This window comes from Stegostoma tigrinum, chromosome 29 (assembly GCF_030684315.1).
Source record: "Stegostoma tigrinum isolate sSteTig4 chromosome 29, sSteTig4.hap1, whole genome shotgun sequence".
NCBI lineage: Eukaryota > Metazoa > Chordata > Chondrichthyes > Orectolobiformes > Stegostomatidae > Stegostoma > Stegostoma tigrinum.
The window spans coordinates 32145301-32164124 of record NC_081382.1 but is presented as its reverse complement, the minus strand read 5'-3'; the positions used below and the strand labels follow the sequence as shown (position 1 = coordinate 32164124).

The 18824-nt window shown below is 43.4% G+C and overlaps 2 protein-coding genes across 3 annotated transcripts in view; one reads left to right on the top strand and one right to left on the bottom strand.

Annotated features, from left to right (window-relative positions):
• LOC125465265 (carboxypeptidase M-like) overlaps positions 1 to 18482 on the bottom strand; it is a 46561-nt gene extending 28079 nt beyond the window's left edge. The window contains exons 1-4 of the mRNA XM_059638302.1: positions 18468 to 18482; positions 13240 to 13453; positions 10185 to 10282; positions 3390 to 3562 (exon numbers count right to left, since the gene is read on the bottom strand). Of these exons, the coding sequence (XP_059494285.1) occupies positions 3390 to 3562; positions 10185 to 10282; positions 13240 to 13453; positions 18468 to 18482 (500 nt within the window). The remainder of the gene's footprint in view (positions 1 to 3389; positions 3563 to 10184; positions 10283 to 13239; positions 13454 to 18467) is intronic.
• The window catches only part of LOC125465344 (tetratricopeptide repeat protein 16-like), a 41046-nt gene continuing 37591 nt past the window's right edge, over positions 15370 to 18824 (top strand). For both annotated transcript variants that reach the window (XM_059638360.1, XM_059638359.1), the window contains exon 1: positions 15370 to 16113. The gene's annotated coding sequence lies outside the window, so the exon portion shown is untranslated. The remainder of the gene's footprint in view (positions 16114 to 18824) is intronic.

Here is an 18824-nt window from a genome sequence, read left to right as displayed (position 1 = left end):
AACTTGGAGGTGATGGTGTTCTCATATATCTGCTGCCCTTGTCCTTCTAGATGGAAGTGGTTGTGGGTTTGGAAGGTGCTGTCTGAGGATCTTTGGTGAATTTCTGCAGTGCATCTTGTAGATAGTGCACATTGCTGTTACTGAGCATCTGTGGAGGGAGTGGATGCTTGTGGATGTAGTGCCAGTCAAGCGGCTGCTTCGTCCTAGATAGTGTTAAGCTTCTTGAGTGTTGTTAGAGCTGCACCCATCCAGGCAAGTGGGGAGTATTCCACTACACTCCTGACTTGTGCCTTGTAGATGGCGGGCAGGCTTTAAGGAGTCAGGAGATGAGTTACTCACTGCAGTATCCCCAGCTTCTGGCCTGCTCTTGTAACCAATATGTTAATGTGGGAGACCAGTTGAGTTTCTGGTCAATGGTAACCCCCAGGATGTTGATAGTGGGGGATTCAATGATGGTAACACCATTGAGTATCAATTGGCAGTGGTTAGATTGTCTCTTATTGGTGATGGTCATAGCCTAACATTAGTGTGGCACGAATGTAACTTGCCACTTGCCAGCCCAAGCCCGGACATTGTCCAGATCTTGTTGCATGTGAACGTGGACTGCTTCAGTACCTGAGGAGCCACGAATGGTGCTGAACATTGTGCAATAATTGACAAACATGCCTACTTCTGACCTTATGATGGAGGGAAGGCCATTGATGAGGCAGCTGAAGATGGTTGGGCCTCGGACACTACCCTGAGGAACTCCTGCAGTGATATCCTGGCACTGAGATGATTGACCTCTCACAACCATGACCATCTTCCTCTTTGTCAGGCTCCAACCACCGGAGCATTTTCCCCTGATAACCATTGATTCCAGTTTTTCCAGGGCTTCTTGATGCCACACTCTGTCAAATGCAACCTTGATATCAAGGGCTGTCACTCTCACTTCACTTCTGGAATTCAGTTCTTTTGTCCATGTATAAACTTAGGCTGCAATGAGATCAGGAGCTGAGTGGCCCTGGTGGAACCCAAACTGGGTGTCGCTAAGCAGGTTATTTCTGAGCAGGTGCTGCTTGATAGCACTGTTGATAACACCTTTCATCACTTTACTGATGATCGAGAGGAGACTGATGGGGCGGTAATTGGCTGGGTCGAATTTGTCCTGCTTTTTATGTTCAGGATATACTTGGGATATTTTTCACATTGTTGGGTAGATACCAGTGTGGTAACTGTACTGGAACAGCTTGGCTAGGGGCGTGCAAATTCTGGAGCTCAAGTCTTCAGTACTGTTGCTGGAATGTTGTCAGGGCCTGTAGCCTTTGCAGTATCCAGTATCTCCAACCATTTACTAATATCATGTGGAGTGAATTGAATTGGCTGAAGACTGGTATCTGTAACGCCGGGGACCACTGGAGAAGGCCGAGCTGGATCATCCACTTGGCACTTATGGCTGAAGATTGCTGAGAGTACTTTAGCCTTACCTTTTGCACTGATGTGCTGGGCTCTTCCATCATTGAGGATGGGGACAATTGTGGAGCCTCCTCCTCCAGTAAGTTGTTTGATTGTCCACCACCATTCATGACTGGATGCGGCAGGACTACTGAGCTTTGCTCTGATCTGTTGGTTTTGGGATCGCTTAGCTCTATCACTTGCTGCTTTCGCTGTTGGCGTGCAAGTAGTCCTGTTTGGTGGCTGCACCAGGTTGATACCTCATCTTCATACGTGCCTGGTGCACTTTCCATTGAACCAGGGTGATCCCCTGGCTTGATGGTAATGGCTGAGTGGGGGATATTGCCAGGCCATGAGGTTACAGATTGTGCTGGAGTACAACTGTGCTCCTGCTGATGACCCACAGCACCTCATGGGTGCCCAGTCTTGAGTTGCTAGATCTGTGCGAAGTCTGTCCCATTTAGCCACAGTGATAGTGCCACGCAACATGATGGAGGTTGTTCTCAATGTGAAGGCGTGACTTGGTCTCCACAAGAATTGTGCGAAGGTCACTCTTACCGATACTGTCATGGCCAAATGCAACTGCAGCTGGCAGATTAGTAGGGATGAGGTCAAGTACATTTTTCCCTCTTGTTGGTTCCCTCACCACCTGCTGCAGACCTGGTCTAGCAGCTCTGTCCTTTAGGACCCAACCAGCTCAATCTGTACTGCTGCCAAACCACTCTTGGTGGTGGACATTGAAATCCCCCACCCAGAGTAGATTTTGTGCCCTTGCCATCCTCAGTGCTTCCTCTATGTGTTGTTCAACATTGAGGAGTACAGATTCATCAGCTGAGGGAAGACGGTATATGGTAATCAGCAGGAGGTTTCCTTGCCCATGTTTAACTTGAAGCCATGAGCCTTCATGGGGTCTGGAGAGTGACTGTGGCAGGGCGGGAGAGAAGGGGTGGATGATACGGTGTGGGGAAGAAAAGGAATGACAATATTACTGTAATTTTTTTAGTCAGTACAGGCTAAGTTTCCTAAACAAAGCTTCAGAGAAAAAACACATCAACCGAGGAAGTGCTGGAAGTGGGTACAATTACAACATTTATAAACAGGAAGGGTTTAGAGTGACATGGGCCAACTGCTGGCAAATGAGAAACCAAAAGAACTGTGGATACTGTAAATCAGGAACAAAATCAGAAGTTACTGGAAGCTCGGCAGGTTTGGCAGCATCTGTGAAGAAAACATCAGGAGTTAACATTGCCAGAACTGCTGCGCTTCCAGAAACTTCTGCTTTTGTTGCTGGCAAATGAGACTAGGTCAGATTGGGATGCTTGGTCAGTGCAGATGAGTTGGACAGAAGGGTGTGTTTCCATGCTGCATGATGCTATGACCCTATATTGCTAGATATCTATTGAACTCATTGACTATTGGCAGCCTTTACCCTTCTTCAGGACTGGATGTGGGGGCAAGGGGTGCTGCGAATAAAGTGGGGGGGAAGGGGTAGAGGTGGAGTGGTGGTGATAGGTGGACACTGGTGGTAAGTATGATCTGGTTGGTCAATGGGAGGGATGAATCTGGTTGGCAGCTGGAAGGGAGGGTCAGATGGTGGAATGAAGGTGAGGAGATGGGGCTGGAAGGGGAGGTGGGGGATAGGTGGGAAAGTTATTTGAAATTGGAAAACTCAACGTTGAATCCTCTGGGCTGTAGGGTGCCCAGGCAAACAGTAACGTGTTGTTCTTCAAATCTGTGCTCTGAGTCACTGCAACACTGCAGAAAGCTGAGCACAGACATGTTGGAGGGGGAATGGGATAGGGAGTTGAAATGGCTGGTGACTGGGTGGTTAGGTTGGCTATTACAGGCCAGGCAGAGGGATCTCCAGTTTGAAAGTCTATGCACTACAGTCACGAGAAGGGAGGTAAGGGGGAAATGAAGAAATGTACATGCAGGAACTGTAAATAAAGCTTTACCGTCCATTGGTCCCAGTACACTTTCCAACGATTGATTTTTCAAACCCATCAGGATTCATGGAGGGCAGGATATGAATTCTCATGCTGCCAACCAGCCTGGTGATGTTCTTGTCATGTCCATAACTTGTGACCAGGTAATCGATTAGATGCAGCAGCAACTCCCTGCCAAGAGGCTGCACAATACACAGCGTCAAGCAATTGGAAAAGACAATAACCCTCCTCCCTCTAATCTCCAAATTTATCATGAAGTTTCAATTGTTTGTTTCATTGACTTCAGCGAAGTAACTGCTGAAGTGAACCAAGTCTTCTCAGTTTGTCCCAGTGCAAACAAAAGGTTGAAACACTTTTTTTTATTCAATCTTCGCAACAAGTTGTTCTCACAGTAAATATGCCACATTTTACAGGAAACAGGCGGTGTAACTTGGCTATAGGCCCAATTATGAAAAAAAATTGCAATCTAGTGATTAGTGGGGTTTTGGAAATTTCTGATACCATATCATCAAGAAACAAATACAAAGCAAAATCTGTGCATGGCACAGAAAATGAAAGTGATCTTTTGTGCCAAACTACCAAAAAGATTGTTTTTTTAAATTAATTCTGCAGATGTTGGTGTTACAAGTTAAGGCAGCATGTACAACCCATCTCTAATTGCCCCAGAGAAGGTGGCGATGAGCTGTCTTCTTAAACAAAAGCAGTCCTTGGGGTGTGAGGGCACCCACAGTGCTGTTAGCGAGGGAGTTCCAGGAATTTGACTCAATGATAGTGAAGGAATGGCAATATACTTCCTCGTCAGGACGGTGTGTGGCTTCAGAGGGGAAATTGCTGATTGTGGTGTTCTGATGCATCTGTGTTCCTTGTCTTTCTAGCTGGTAGTGCTTGTGGGTTTGGAAGGTGAAGAATAGAGTCAAAGGGCTACACGAAGATTGTTTTCATTAACTAAGGCTTGTTTGGATGGCTGAGTGGTCTAAGTTGCAAGACTCAAGGAGTGCTATTCCTTGTTCTGGTGAATTCTGATCCCTTTGTGAGGGCTGAGGTTCAAATCCCACTCCTGACATTCCCCTCTTTAATAGACAGATTTCTAATCAGTAATGAAAATCAAGAATTTTGGGATAAGGCAGGAAAGAGGAATCGAGGATTATCAAATCAATTATGATCTTATTAAACGTTGGAGCAGACTCAATGGGCTGAATGGCCTTCCTCTGCTCCTATGTCTTATTCTCTAATTGTTATCATGCCAGAGGAAGCTATTCAGTACAGTTTGTATGCATTAGTTCTCTGGGCATTTTGACTTAGTGCCAATCTCATCTTTTTCCTGTAACCCTCTACATTGTTTCCATTTACATCATCATGCAATGCCCTCCTGAAAGCCCTAGTTAAACCTGTTTCCACCAACACTTCCAGGCACGGCATTCCGTACCATAACTGCTAACTTTGTGTAAAAGGTTTCCTCAGCTCCCAATTTACTTACTTTGCAAAAAACTTTAAAACTGTGCCCCTGATTCTCAATCCTTTTCCAAGTGGAAACAGTTTCTCCAAGTCTACACTGTCCGTGGCTGCCATGATATTGAGAACATCTATCAAATCTCCTCTCAGCTTTCTCCTCTCCAAAGAAAATAGTCCCAACTTCTCCGATTTGTCCTCACTGTTGAAATTTCTCACCCCTAGAACCATTTCTGTAAATCTCTTCAGGACTCTTTCCAAAGTCCTATAAAGGTTCAACATCACCTCTGAGTATTCTGTGCCTCTATTAATTACATCTAGAATACTTTATGCTTTATTAACAGCTCTCTCGACCTGTCCTGCCACTTGGTTCACTTTTAAATGAACTTGATTTCACATTCCTTCTGTTCAAAGGTAAGTGGGTGGTCTAAAATAATAAAGGGGCAATAGAAAAGGTACAGAGAGTTGGGAAAATCCAGAATAAAGAGGAATACTCTTAACTTTGGACCTATTCAATTTAAGGCTTGAATTCACTCTCTCCACACACTTTTGCAATGAAAGGCTGTGGATTTTAGATCAGTTCAGATACCGGCAGTAAGAGTAATGGGCAAAGATGGGTAATAGAGCTGAGGGACAGAGTGGGTATGATCTCATTGTGCCTCCTTATTCTATGATCTTCATAAAATGAAATAGCTCCTCTGCATCTGCAATCTAATCATTATTTTAAACGCTTCAATTAAATTGCCCTTCAATAAAACACAGAACAACATGGAACAGCACAGGAACAGATCAGTTGACCCATCATGTCTGTGTCAATGTGGATCCTATTCTAAAATAATCCCATCCACCTGCACATGGTCTGTATCCTTCTATTCTCACCTGTTCATGTGTCAGTCTGAATGCCTTTTAAACATTGCTATCATATCTGTTTCTACTATCTCCCCTGGCAGTGTGTTCCAGGTACCCACTACCCTCTATGTAAAAAAAACTTGCCTCCTACATCTCACCTTAAACCCAGTATTTGACATTTCCTCCCTGGGAAAAGGCTCCTACTATCCACCCTATCCATGCCCCACACAATGTTATATACTTCTATCAGGTCACTCCTCCGCCTCTGATGCTCTATGAAAACAATCCAAGTTTGTCCATCCTCTCCTTGTAGCTAATACACTCCAATCCAGGCAACACCCTGGTAAACCTCTTTTGTACCCTCTCCAAAGCTTCCACATTCTTTCTATGCAGCGTGGCAAATAGAACTGCACGCAATACTCCAAATGTGGCCTAACTACAATCTTATACAGCTGCAACCTGACTTACCAACTTTTACACTCAGTACCCTGACTAATGATGGCACGCATGCCAAAGCCTTGCCACTTTCAGGGAGCTATGGACTTGTGCCCTTAGATCCCTCAGTTTATCAAGACTTCTCAGGGTCCTGCCATTTTCTTTATACTTTCCTCTTGCACTTGACCTCCCAACCTTGTCGGGATTAAGATCCATATGCCATTAGTCTGCCTAAGTTTCCAACTGATCTTTATCCTGTTGTACCCTTTAACAACTTTCATGACATCTGCAATCTTACTAATCAGACCACCAACATTTTCATCCAAATCATTCATATATATTACAAAAAAGAGCTCCCAGCACTGATCTTTGTGCAACTTCCAGTCAGAAAAACACCCTCCACAGCTACCCTCTGTCTTCTAAAGCCAAGCCAATTTTGTCTCCATCTTACCAACTCACTGTGGATCCCACGTAACTTAATCTTCTGGTTTACACGACCATGAGTGAACTTGTCAAAAGACTTAGTAAATTCCGCGTAAATAACATCCATTGCCTCACTCTCATCGAGGTGAAAAATCACAAGACACCAAGTTACAGTCCCACAGGTTTATTTGAAGACAAGTTTTTGGAGTCTCACTCTTTCTGCAGGTGTCAGTGAGAGAGGTAGCATCACATGCAGAATTTATATACAAAACAGCAAAGGGTCATAAAACTGATGTGGTGTTGAACAAACTTAAGATGGCTGTTAAATCTTTAATCAGTCAGAAAGGATTAATATGCAAATTCCTGAATGTCTTTCAAGTCAACACCCCAAGATAACTAAAGGTTTTGTCAGTTCCCTCAGTATATCAGAGGTGACATCCCAGGTCAAACAATGCATTTTAGGCGTGAGGCCTTGTTTAGAATCTTGTTGTGTATCAACTTGGAGTCAGACTGGTTTTATTTCCAAAGTAGGAATTTATAAAATACCACATTGTCTACAAATTGTGCGCTTTTTGAACAAAATAAAATGCATCCGCAATTACAAATCTGCAAATGCAAATTCACCACATAGATTTATATGTGTGTCTGCACACCTGCATGTGTGTGTACATGTGTGTGTGTGTTTGAGAGGGAGAGAGAGAGTGTTTGTGTGCGTGTGTTTGTATGCATACTTGAGAGGCAGTGTGTGCGTGTACATGTGAGTGTGAATGTGTGTGCATAAGAATGTATGTATGAGAGAGGGTCTGTGTGAGTATGTTTTTGTGAGAGAGCATGAGTGTGTGTGCGTGTGTGTGTGTGTGTGTGTGTGTGTGTGTGTGTGTCTGAGAGAGAGAGAGTGTACAGAGTGGTGGAGTCACCTGTAGTGCAACATGAACTCAAGATCCCTGTTGACTTGAAAGAAATTTGGGAATTTGCATATTAATCCTTTCTGGCTGATTAAAGATTTAACAGCCATCTTAGGTTTGTTCAACACCACATCATTTCTATGGCCCTTTGATATTTTGCTTATAAATTCTGTGTCTGATGCCACCTCTCTCACTGACACCTGCACAAGAAGTGAGACTCCGAAAGCTTGTGTCTTCAAATAAACCTGTTGGGCTATAACCTAATGTCATGTGGTTCTTGACCTTGTCCACCTCAGTCCAACACCAGAACCTCCACATCACCCTCATCAATCATTTTTATCACTTCCTCAAAATTTTTAATCAGATTTGTGAGACAAGACCTCCTTTGCACAATGCTATGTGAACTATGCCTAAAAATTCTTTAATCCTAGCCTAATAATCTTCTTCAATAATCTCCTTGCCATGGATGTAATGTTCATTGGCCTATAATTTCAGGGAACTCTAAATTTTTCCTCCTTTATTCATTCACAGGGGATGGGCATCACTGGCTAGGTCAGCATTTATTGTCCAAGGGCACTTAGGAGTCAACCACATTGTTGTGGGTTTGGTATCATATGTAAATCAGACAAGGTATGGATGACAAATTTCCTTCTCTAACAAACCTTAGAGAACCAGGTGGGCTTTCTCCCTGCAATAGATTCATGGTCATCATTAGACAATTAATTCAAGATATTTCATTGAATTCAAATTTCTCCATCTACTATGGCAGGACTTGAACCAGAATATTATGTGGGTTACTGTATCAGTAGGCTAGTGATGACACCACCAGGCCATCACTTCCCCTGCAAGTCAAGCTTATGCAACCTATCCTCATTATATTGCCCAAGAAATAAAGAACAAGCCAAAACAGAAATTGCTGGGGAAATGCAGCAGCTCTGGCAGCATCTGTAGGAAGGAAGCAGGGGTAATGTTTCAGGTTGGAGACTCTTCAGCAGAACAGAAGTCAAGGGGAGGCAATGGCTTAGTGGTATTATTGCTGAATTGTTAATCCAAAGAACCAGGTAATGTTGTGGGGACCCAGGTTCGAATCTTGCTACAGCAGATGGTGGGATTTGAATTCAGTAAATATCTGGAATTGAGAGTTTAATAATGACCATGAATCCAATGCCGATTGTTGAGGTAAATCCACCAGCTTCACTAATGTCCTTCAGGGAAGGAAACTGCCATCCTTCTGGGCTACGTGGGACTCCAGAGCCATAGCCACATGGTTGACTCTTAACTGCCCTTGGGGCAATTAGGAATGGGCAACAAATGCTGGCCTAGCCACTGACACCCCCATCTCATGAGTGAATAAAAAGGATAAAGATGTGAATCAAGATGATGCAAAGAAAATAAGGATAATCAATACTAAAAGTGTATGTTCTGGGAGTCAGGGTCTCATTCAATTAGCCGTGACAGTAACTGAATACTCTATAAAAATTGGAAGAACTGTGGATGCTGTCAATCAGGAAGACTGAAAACTCTGTCATGTCAATGCAATTCTTATTCAATGATGAGTATTATAGATCAATATAATGACACCTACTACATCAGTTGTATGTTCCTTGTGTGTAGATGGTGTGAGGCATTTCAACATATCAAAATGAGTAAGAAGATAATGGAGAAAATAAAATTTTGTTTTAATCAAAAAGGAAACCAATTTAAATGCATGGTTAATGGCCTGGCAGAGTGCCCGTCCGATCAGCAATTGGAAGATCCCAGCTTATTTTGAGGTTTCAGCATCAATGTAATTTGTCATTTGAGCTTCGAGGCCCAAACTTACATCTTGGTGCAGTTGATGGATTGAAGCTTTAAAATTGAGCCTGGGCAGTTGGTAGCACATGTAAGTTGTGGGACTGGGAATTGGCAGGAGCTGTCATGATCTTGGATATTGGTGGTCCTAGCACAATAGTTGTGGGCTCTGCCTCTCCATAAAACCAATTCAACATTTACAATTGACTAGAACTTTTCAATACCATTGCATGCAGAACTACTTAGAGACTCAGCTCTGGTGTGAAATCATATCAGTAGTCTATTAAGTCATGGGATCTTCACTTCCACATTAAAAGGAAGATATCTTAGGGAACAGGCTTTGGATACCCGACAGTAGCTGGACCCTTTCAATTTTCAGTCAGTTGTATCATCAGTGTTAACAGAGTTATAATGATAGCAAGATTACAAAGTGTGAAGCTGGATGAACACAGCAGGCCAAGCAGCATCTCAGGAGAACAAAAGCTGACATTTCGGGCCTAGACCCTTCATCAGAGAGCCCTCTGATGAAGGGTCTAGGCCCGAAACATCAGCTTTTGTGCTCCTGAGATGCTGCTTGGCCTGCTGTGTTCATCCAGCTTCACACTTTGTAATCTCTATAATGATAACAAGTCAGTTTTGAGGCAATTGCCTGAATTAACAGCAGGTAAGGCTGTGAAATTTGACCTCAAGGAGACCTATCAGATTAAAAAATCAGGCAGGCACATTTTAAAAATCAGCATGGTTTTATTGTTTAGTTAGAGTTGTTGCTAAACAGATGGACTTTGCTTTTATTTAAAGAAATAAACAGCAAGCATGAATTCATGTATTTGTACTTATTATTTTTAGGCAAGGATATTACTGCCATTCCCAATCACAGTCTACCCTTAGTCTAGCCTCATAGCATCAATCATTAATGAACATGCTCTCACATTCACTACAAGTTATAGTTTACCTCGTTTCCATGGATATTTCCAATGTATTTAACCTCAGGAACGCCAATGCGATGTTCTCTTGGGTATTTTCCAATTGCAATAGCCCAAAGTTCCCGTCCTGGTGTAAATCAGGTTATACAGATAAGTAACAGTGGAGTGATTATATTGTAGTGATCCCATCAAAGAATTTTGAATGACATTGTAAACTGTAAATGTAATGCTTGAATGGTTTATAACTATAATTTGAATTCAAAATTACATTTTACCCTTTGAGTTAAGTATAGCCTACTTAGTTAATACATACAACATACAATATAGAACAGTACAGCTCAATACAGGCCCTTCAGCCCACAATGTTGTTCCAACCTATTATCCTAATCTAAGATCAAACTACTCTGCATTCCCTATGTTCTACTATCATCCATGTGCCTACCAAAGGTTGCTTAAATGTCCCTAAAGTATCTGACTCCAGTCCACTGCTGGCAGCGCATTCCACATACCCACCACTCTCTGTGTAAAGAACCTATCTCTGACATCTCCCCTGTACCTTCCTCCAATCATCTTAAAATTATGCCCCCTTGTAATAGTCATTTCTGCCCTGGGAAAAAGTCACTGATTATCTATCCACTCTATCTATGTCTCTCATCACCTTGTATACCTCTATCAAGTCACCTCTCATCCTTCTTTGCACCAATGAGAGAAGCCCTAGCTTCCTCAACCTTTCCTCATAAGATCTGCCCTCCAGTCCAAACAGTATCCTGGTAAATCTCCTTCGCACCATGTCTAAAACATTCACATCTTTCCTATAATGAGGTGACCAGAACTGAACACAATATTCCAAGTGTAGTCTAACCAGGGTTTTATAGAGCTGCAGCATAACCTCGCAGTTCTTAAACTCAGTTCCCCTGCCAATGAAAGCCAACACACCATACACCTTCTTTACAATCCTATCAACTTGGATAGCAACTTTGAGGGATCTATGGACATGGATCCCAAGATGCCTCTGTTCCTCCACACTGCCAAGAATCCCGCCATTAACCCTGTATTCTGCATTCAAATTCAATCTTTCAAAATGAATCACTTCACACTTTTCTGGGTTGAACTCCATCTGCCACTTCTTTGCCCAGCTCTATATCCTGTCAATGTCCCATTGCAACCTACAACAGCCCTCCACACTGTCCACAACTCCATCAACCTTCATGTCATCGGCAAACTTACTAACCAACCCTTCCACTTCCTCATCCAAGTCATTTATAAAGATCACAAAGAGGAGAGGTCCCAGAACAGATCCCTGCAGAACACCACTGGTCACCGAGCTCTAGGCTGAGTACTTTCCATCTACTACCACCCTCTGTCTTCTTGTGGGCAGCCAGCTTTGTATCCAGACAATCAACTTTCCGTGAATCCCGTGCCTCCTTATTTTCTGAATGAGCCTTCCATGTGGAACCTTATCAAATACGTGCTAAAATCCATATACACCACATTCACTGCTCTCATCAATGTGCTTTGCCATGTCCTTAAAGAATTCAATAAGGCTTGTGAGGCATGACCTGCCCCTCACAAAGCTATGCTGACTATCTCTAATCAAACCGTGCTTTACCAAATAATCATAAATACTATCTCTCTGAAACCTCACCAATAATGTGCCCACCACAGAAGTAAGACTCACTGGTCTGTAATTCCCACGACTATCCCTATGCCCTTTCTTGAACAAGAGAATGACATTTGCCACCCACTAATCATCTGGTACTACTCCAGTGAACAGTGAGGATGTAAAGATCATTGTCAAAGGGGCAGCAATCTCTTCCCTTGCGTCCAGTTGAAACATTGGGTATATCCTGTCTAATACAGGGGATTTATCTATCCTCATGTTTTTCACAATTTTTAGCACATCCTCCTTCCTAACATCAACCTCTTCAAGCATAAGTGCCTGTTTCACGCTTTCCTCACAAATGTCAAGGTCCCTCTCACTGGTGAATACTGAAGCAAAGTGTTCATTAAGGACCTCTCCCACCTCCTCTGACTCTGTGCACAAGTTCCTTCCTCTATCCCTGATTGCCCTACCTTCACTCTGGCCATCCTCTTGTTCCTCACATAAGCACAGCATGCCTTGGGGTTTTCCTTGATCCTACCTGCCAAAGTTTGCTCAAAGCCCCTTCTAGCTGTCCTAATTCCATTCTTCAGTTCCTTCCTGGCTACCTTGTAGACCTCTAGAGCCCTGTCTGATCCTTGCTCCCTCAACCTTAACTAAACTTCCTTCTTCCTCTTGACTAGGTGTTCCACATGTCTTGTCATCCAACGTTCCTTCACCTTACCATTCTTTCCTTGCCTCAGTGGGACAAACCAATCCAGTATTTGTAGAAACTGTTCCCTAAACAACTTCCATGTTTCTGTCATGCATTTCCCTGAAAGCTTCTGATCCCAATTTATGCTCTGCAGTTCTTCCCTAATAGCATTGTAATTCCCCCTCCCCAAATTAAATACTTTCCCGTACCATCTACTGCTATCCCTCTCCATGACTATAGTAAACGTCCGGGAGTTGTGATCACTATCACCGCAGTGCTCTCCCACCGAGAGATCTGACACCTGGCCTGGTTCATTGCCAAGCACCAAATCCAGTTTGCCACCACCCACACCCCCGAAACCTAGTTGGCCTATCTACATGTAGAGTCAGAAATCCTCCTGGACACACCTAGCAAAATCTGCTCCATCCAAACTATTTGCACTTCGGAGGTTCCAGTCTGTAGTAGGGAAGTTGAAATCACCCATGACAACAAACGTATTACTTCCTTTCCACAATCTGTTCGTCAGTGTAAATGTAGTACAATATGAATATGGTAAAAATTTGAAGCTATTCATTGCAACATTCACTGCAGCTGCTATAAATAAAGTATCGAAAACCCATTTTCCATTTATCAGTGTGGAAAATCAAGGTTTCAGATGCAAACCCATCCAAGAGAATTCTATCTCATTAGACTCCAGATTTGAATGTCCGAAACCAAGTCATATGGTATGACAGTGGATGCATTTAACAAGGAACATTTATATATCTTGCTATATTTGAAAATACTCTACCTTCCACTGACTGTCCAATGCTGTAAACATGGGTAATAGTTGAATAATTTCTTTGCAAATCTCGAAGATAAGCCTCCAGAGAAGATGTGTGATGGTACTTAAAGTCCAAAGTATAACAGCATTGATGAAGCACAAATAAAAGAATACACACTGTGTACATCCAGTGTGCTCCTGGTCTGACTGTCATAAATGCAAGGCCGGAAGGAAAGCCAGCCTGTAAAATACAAAGAAAAGTTTCCATTTCAAATTATTTTACCACTTCATGCTTCTCTTGCAGTTTCTTAATAACAGATCTTTTTTGATAGTTGTCGGATTCCTGCTGTCGTTATTTTAAATGAGCATCATAGGTCTCAGAATTGTCACATTATCCTCATCAGCATCAATGGAAATAAACAGTTGTACTCGCATCTGATGTCACATGGTTCCTCTTTGTAAGCATGTCTTTCTTTCAAGGAGACTGGCTACAAGGATTTTGTAAAGTGTTTCGTTAATTAAACTTTCCAGATATTTAGGTATTTATATATTTAAAATATAATTTTCTACCTCTCGGCAAAGACTCAGGTTTCACAGCTTAGGCATGGAGAGCATTGTGAGATTCTAAAGCTGTGATTATATCAGTCCATTGTCTACATTCATGATGTCACTAAAGTGGAACCCAATGTCACTGAAGGACAATTCTACACAAAAGGGTTGTCTCTGGCCACCTCATTTAAAGCATAATTTGCCAGGGAAAAGAAAGCAAATCAAGCATTAATGGAGATAATGGGAACTGCAGATGCTGGAGATTCCAAGACGACAAAATGTGAGGCTGGATGAACACAGCAGGCCAAGCAGCATCTCAGGAGCACAAAAGCTGACGTTTCGGGCCTAGACCCTTCATCAGAGAGGGGGATGGGGGGAGGGAACTGGAATAAATAGGGAGAGAGGGGGAGGCGGACCGAAGATGGAGAGTAAAGAAGATAGGTGGAGAGGGTGTAGGTGGGGAGGTAGGGAGGGGATAGGTCAGTCCAGGGAAGACGGACAGGTCAAGGAGGTGGGATGAGGTTAGTAGGTAGCACACCACACCTTCTCCCTCACCCCCATCCCAGGCCCCAAGATGACATTCCACATTAAGCAGAGGTTCACCTGCACATCTGCCAATGTGGTATACTGCATCCACTGTACCCGGTGCGGCTTTCTCTACATTGGGGAAACCAAGCGGAGGCTTGGGGACCGCTTTGCAGAACACCTCCGCTCAGTTCGCAACAAACAACTGCACCTCCCAGTCGCGAACCATTTCCACTCCCCCTCCCATTCTCTTGATGACATGTCCATCATGGGCCTCCTGCACTGCCACAATGATGCCACCCGAAGGTTGCAGGAACAGCAACTCATATTCCGCCTGGGAACCCTGCAGCCATATGGTATCAATGTGGACTTCACCAGTTTCAAAATCTCCCCTTCCCCCACTGCATCCCTAAACCAGCCCAGTTCATCCCCTCCCCCCACTGCACCACACAACCAGCCCAGCTCTTCCCCCCCACCCACTGCATCCCAAAACCAGTCCAACCTGTCTCTGCCTCCCTAACCGGTTCTTCCTCTCACCCATCCCTTCCTCCCACCCCAAGCCGCGCCCCCAGCTACCTACTAACCTCATCCCACCTCCTTGACCTGTCCGTCTTCCCTGGACTGACCTATCCCCTCCCTACCTCCCCACCTACACCCTCTCCACCTATCTTCTTTACTCTCCATCTTCGGTCCGCCTCCCCCTCTCTCCCTATTTATTCCAGTTCCCTCCCCCCATCCCCCTCTCTGATGAAGGGTCTAGGCCCGAAACGTCAGCTTTTGTGCTCCTGAGATGCTGCTTGGCCTGCTGTGTTCATCCAGCCTCACATTTTATTATCTTGGATTCTCCAGCATCTGCAGTTCCAATTATCTCTAAGGGTTTCATCACGACGGCCAGCCTTGCATAACGATTGGTCAATTGAATGGTCAGTCTAACCAATCTCAGCTGGGCGGGCCGGCGGGAGGGGTGGTCGCTTTGTGATCGATTGCAGTTCTGACCATTCAAAGCAGGGGAAATCTGCCGTCAAACCAATCGGAGATGGCAATGCGTGGCGGAGGGACGGTTGTCTCCGGGTCAAACAACAAAACCGTGCAGAAGGCTCAGCCCCCTTTAAACAGGCTGATATAACTTAGTTTCATCATCATGCAAAGTAACAGGAAAACTTTCGGTTGGTTTTCTACAAGTATTTATGCAATTATTCAATTTCCTCAGACCACAATAGCGTTGTGAAAATTTAAAACAAATACAAAAAAAAGCGCTGGAAAGAGGACGCGAAGGCAGAACGCGTGGAGAGAACCTCAGGCGACAATGGCCTCCACAGAGGCTATGGAGCATTATTTTTTAAATACATCAACTTTTCGCCTCCTGCATAAGATTTCTATTAGTGGCCTCCCCGAGCTGGTTGCCTATAGCAACAAGACGCCGAGCCATCGGACACACAGTAACCATAGCAACTGCAACAATGGAACTGCAACAGTGGCAGCTTCCGGAACCCGGGAAGGGAAGTGGCTGATACACTGTAACGTTGACTCATCCAGGAAACTCTGCAGATCTGGCCTCACCTGGGAGGAGAGAGCACAGACTTAAGGCTTCCAGCCTGACATTTGATTTGATTTATTATTGTCACATGTACTGAGATACTGTGAATAGTGTTGTTTTGCATGCGATACAGGCCGCTCTGCCATAAGAAGTGCATCAGGTTAGCAGAGAGAAGTGCGCAATAGTGTTTCATCTACAGAGAAGTTACAGAGAGAGACCAACATTAACGTTTGAGACGTCCGTTGAAAAGTTTTCTAACAGCGGGGAAGAAGCTGTTCGTGAATTTGTTGGTATGTGTATTCAAACTTTTATATCTTCTGCCCAACAAAAGAGGGTATAACCGGGTGCGAGGGGTCTTGGATTATGTTGGTGGCTTTCCCAAGGCAGTGGGAAGTATAGATGGAGTCAGTGGATCAGAGGCTGGTTTACGTGATGGACTGGGCTGTGTTCACAACTCTCTGTATTTTCTTGCAGTCTTTGGAATAGCAGTTGCGGTACCACACTGTGATATATTCAGATAGAATGCTTCCTATGGTGCATCTATAAAAATTGATGTGCCTTTGTGGACATGCCAAATTTCCTTAGTCTTCTGAGGAAATAGAGAAGCTGCTGTGCTTTCTTGACCACAGCATCGATGTGACTGCACCAGGACAGTTTGTTGATCATCACTCCCAGGAACTTGATGTCCTGGACAATCTCCACCTCAGCACCATTGATGCAGACAGGGGTGTGCCCTCCACTCCACTTCCTGATGTCAATGCTCCTTCATTTTGTTGATGCTGATGGAGAAATTGTTGTCTTTACACTATTCTGTTATGCACTCAATCTCTTTCCTATATTCTGTCTCGTCATTGTTTGAGATCCAACTTACAACTGTGGTGTCATCAGCAAACTTGTAGGTGGATTTGGGGTGGAATTTAGCCACACAATTATGAGTGTATAAGGAGTACAGTAGGGGACTGAGTACTTAGCCGTGCTGGGCACCTGTATTGCGAATTATTATGGAGGAGGTGGTGTCAAAGGTTGGAGTTAAGTTAGTTTAGGTTTATAGTGTTGACTGTGGAATTATAGTCAATACACAGGAGCCTGATGTAGGTATCCTTGTCATCCAGATGTTCCAGGGCTGAGTGTAGACCAGGGATGTACTGTCTGCTGTGGACCTGTTCTGGTGGCAGGCAAATTGTGAAGGATCAAGCCAATCTGAGAGGCTGGAGTTGATGTGAGCCATGACCAACCTTTGGAATTCATTCATACTTATGGAGATCAGAACCACCGGTAGTCATTGAGGCAAGCTGCATGATTTTTCTTTGGTATTAGGATGATGGAGGTCTTGTGGAAGCAGGTGAAGTCTTCAGGTCATAGTAAAGAGAGGTTAAGGATGTCTGCAAATACTTCCACTACTTGGTATGCACAGGATCTGAGTGCATGGCCAGGGACTCCATTCATGACTTTACTCTGGATCTGAAGGGGTCTGAGATCGAAAGGTGATGTGTTTTATGCTGTGGAAAAGTGGGAGAGTAGAGCGAATGGTACAGCTTTTCTGTCCCAGCCCTGCTGCAATGTACCAGCGAAGCCAGACACAAACTTGGAGGGAGAACAGTACCTCACTTCCCACTTCGGTACTTTTTACAGTATTCAGGACTCAACATTAAGTTCAACAGTTTCAAACCATGGGGTCTGTCCTACAATTTGATTATCTATCTTCAGTGTTTTGTTTGCTTGGTTATGCTCTCAGTAAAATTGATCAATTTTCTGCTGTTAACAGCTACTCCTAAATCCTCTTTACTGCCATTTTCAATCTCTTTTGCTTTGGGATCCCCTCACAGTCTGTTCATTTGCTGTTCCCCCTCTTTCATACAACATAAAACCCATCGCTTTTCAGGGTCCTTAATTTCTAAAAGAGTCTTATTGGATTCAAAAGGTTAATGGTTTCTCTCTCCAGGGTTACCGCTATGCCTGCTAAGTTTCTCAGAAAATTACTGAGTTTCTCTCACACATTCTGTTTTAATTTCAAATCTCGAACATCCACAGAACTTTCATTGAATTAACCGGTTCTCCAGCAGCTCAGTGAGTAGCTCTGGTCCCTGAATCCAAATTGAAGTATGTAAACCACAGTATGAAGCACCCATCAGCTGTACACTGACACTTTCACACAATTAGGAACAGAATTCAACCTTAATCACATGAAGTTAGTATAGGGAATGGTGAATATGAAACTACCAAATTGTTATAAATTTGCTGGTGGAAGCCAGCAGGTCTGGAGGCATCCATGAGGAGAAAAAAAGTAGTAACATTACGAGTCTAGTGACACTTTTTCAGAACTGAACTCAACAAGTTGCCTCATTCACAGATTTCCAGGGGACATTTAGGCGTTGGCAATAAATGCTCAGGTTGCAAAGCCCAAATCTAGGCATGAATAAAAAGTTAATTGCTTCTTTCCTAAGTTAAGAACAGGTTGATTAAAGTATGCCAGCATAATCCACAAACATATTTAATGCATCTTCAAAACAAGTTAGATTTTTCTCAGCTTTTGAACTTGTACGCAAACGTACCACAAACTTGTCGTGGACCAGTGGTAATATCTAAAGATAACCTAGTAAGACTGGCCAGTTTCAGTAGCTGTGAGTTCCAGCTCCTAGCTGACCCAATTTCCAGCCATTGTCGAAAAATTCAATAGATAGAAACAGAAACAAAGATGCATTTTGTTTAATTTATGTGATATATATTGGGACTGAGAGTTTATGTGTTATGGTTAAACCACCTAGTTTATTTCATAAAAAATGTTTGCATAACGGGCTTTCAAACATCTTAAACCTCTCATATTTGCACTGTCTTAGGACTTTAGGATTGAAATAGAGAAGTTTTAATGTGGAAAATTACAAATTATATTGATACAATATTGACATTTCCAACTGGTGCTGCATTCCAATAGGTGAATAGTACAGACAAGTTAATCAAATCTTGTACCAACTACAGGGTTTTGCAAAATTAGACATTAGTT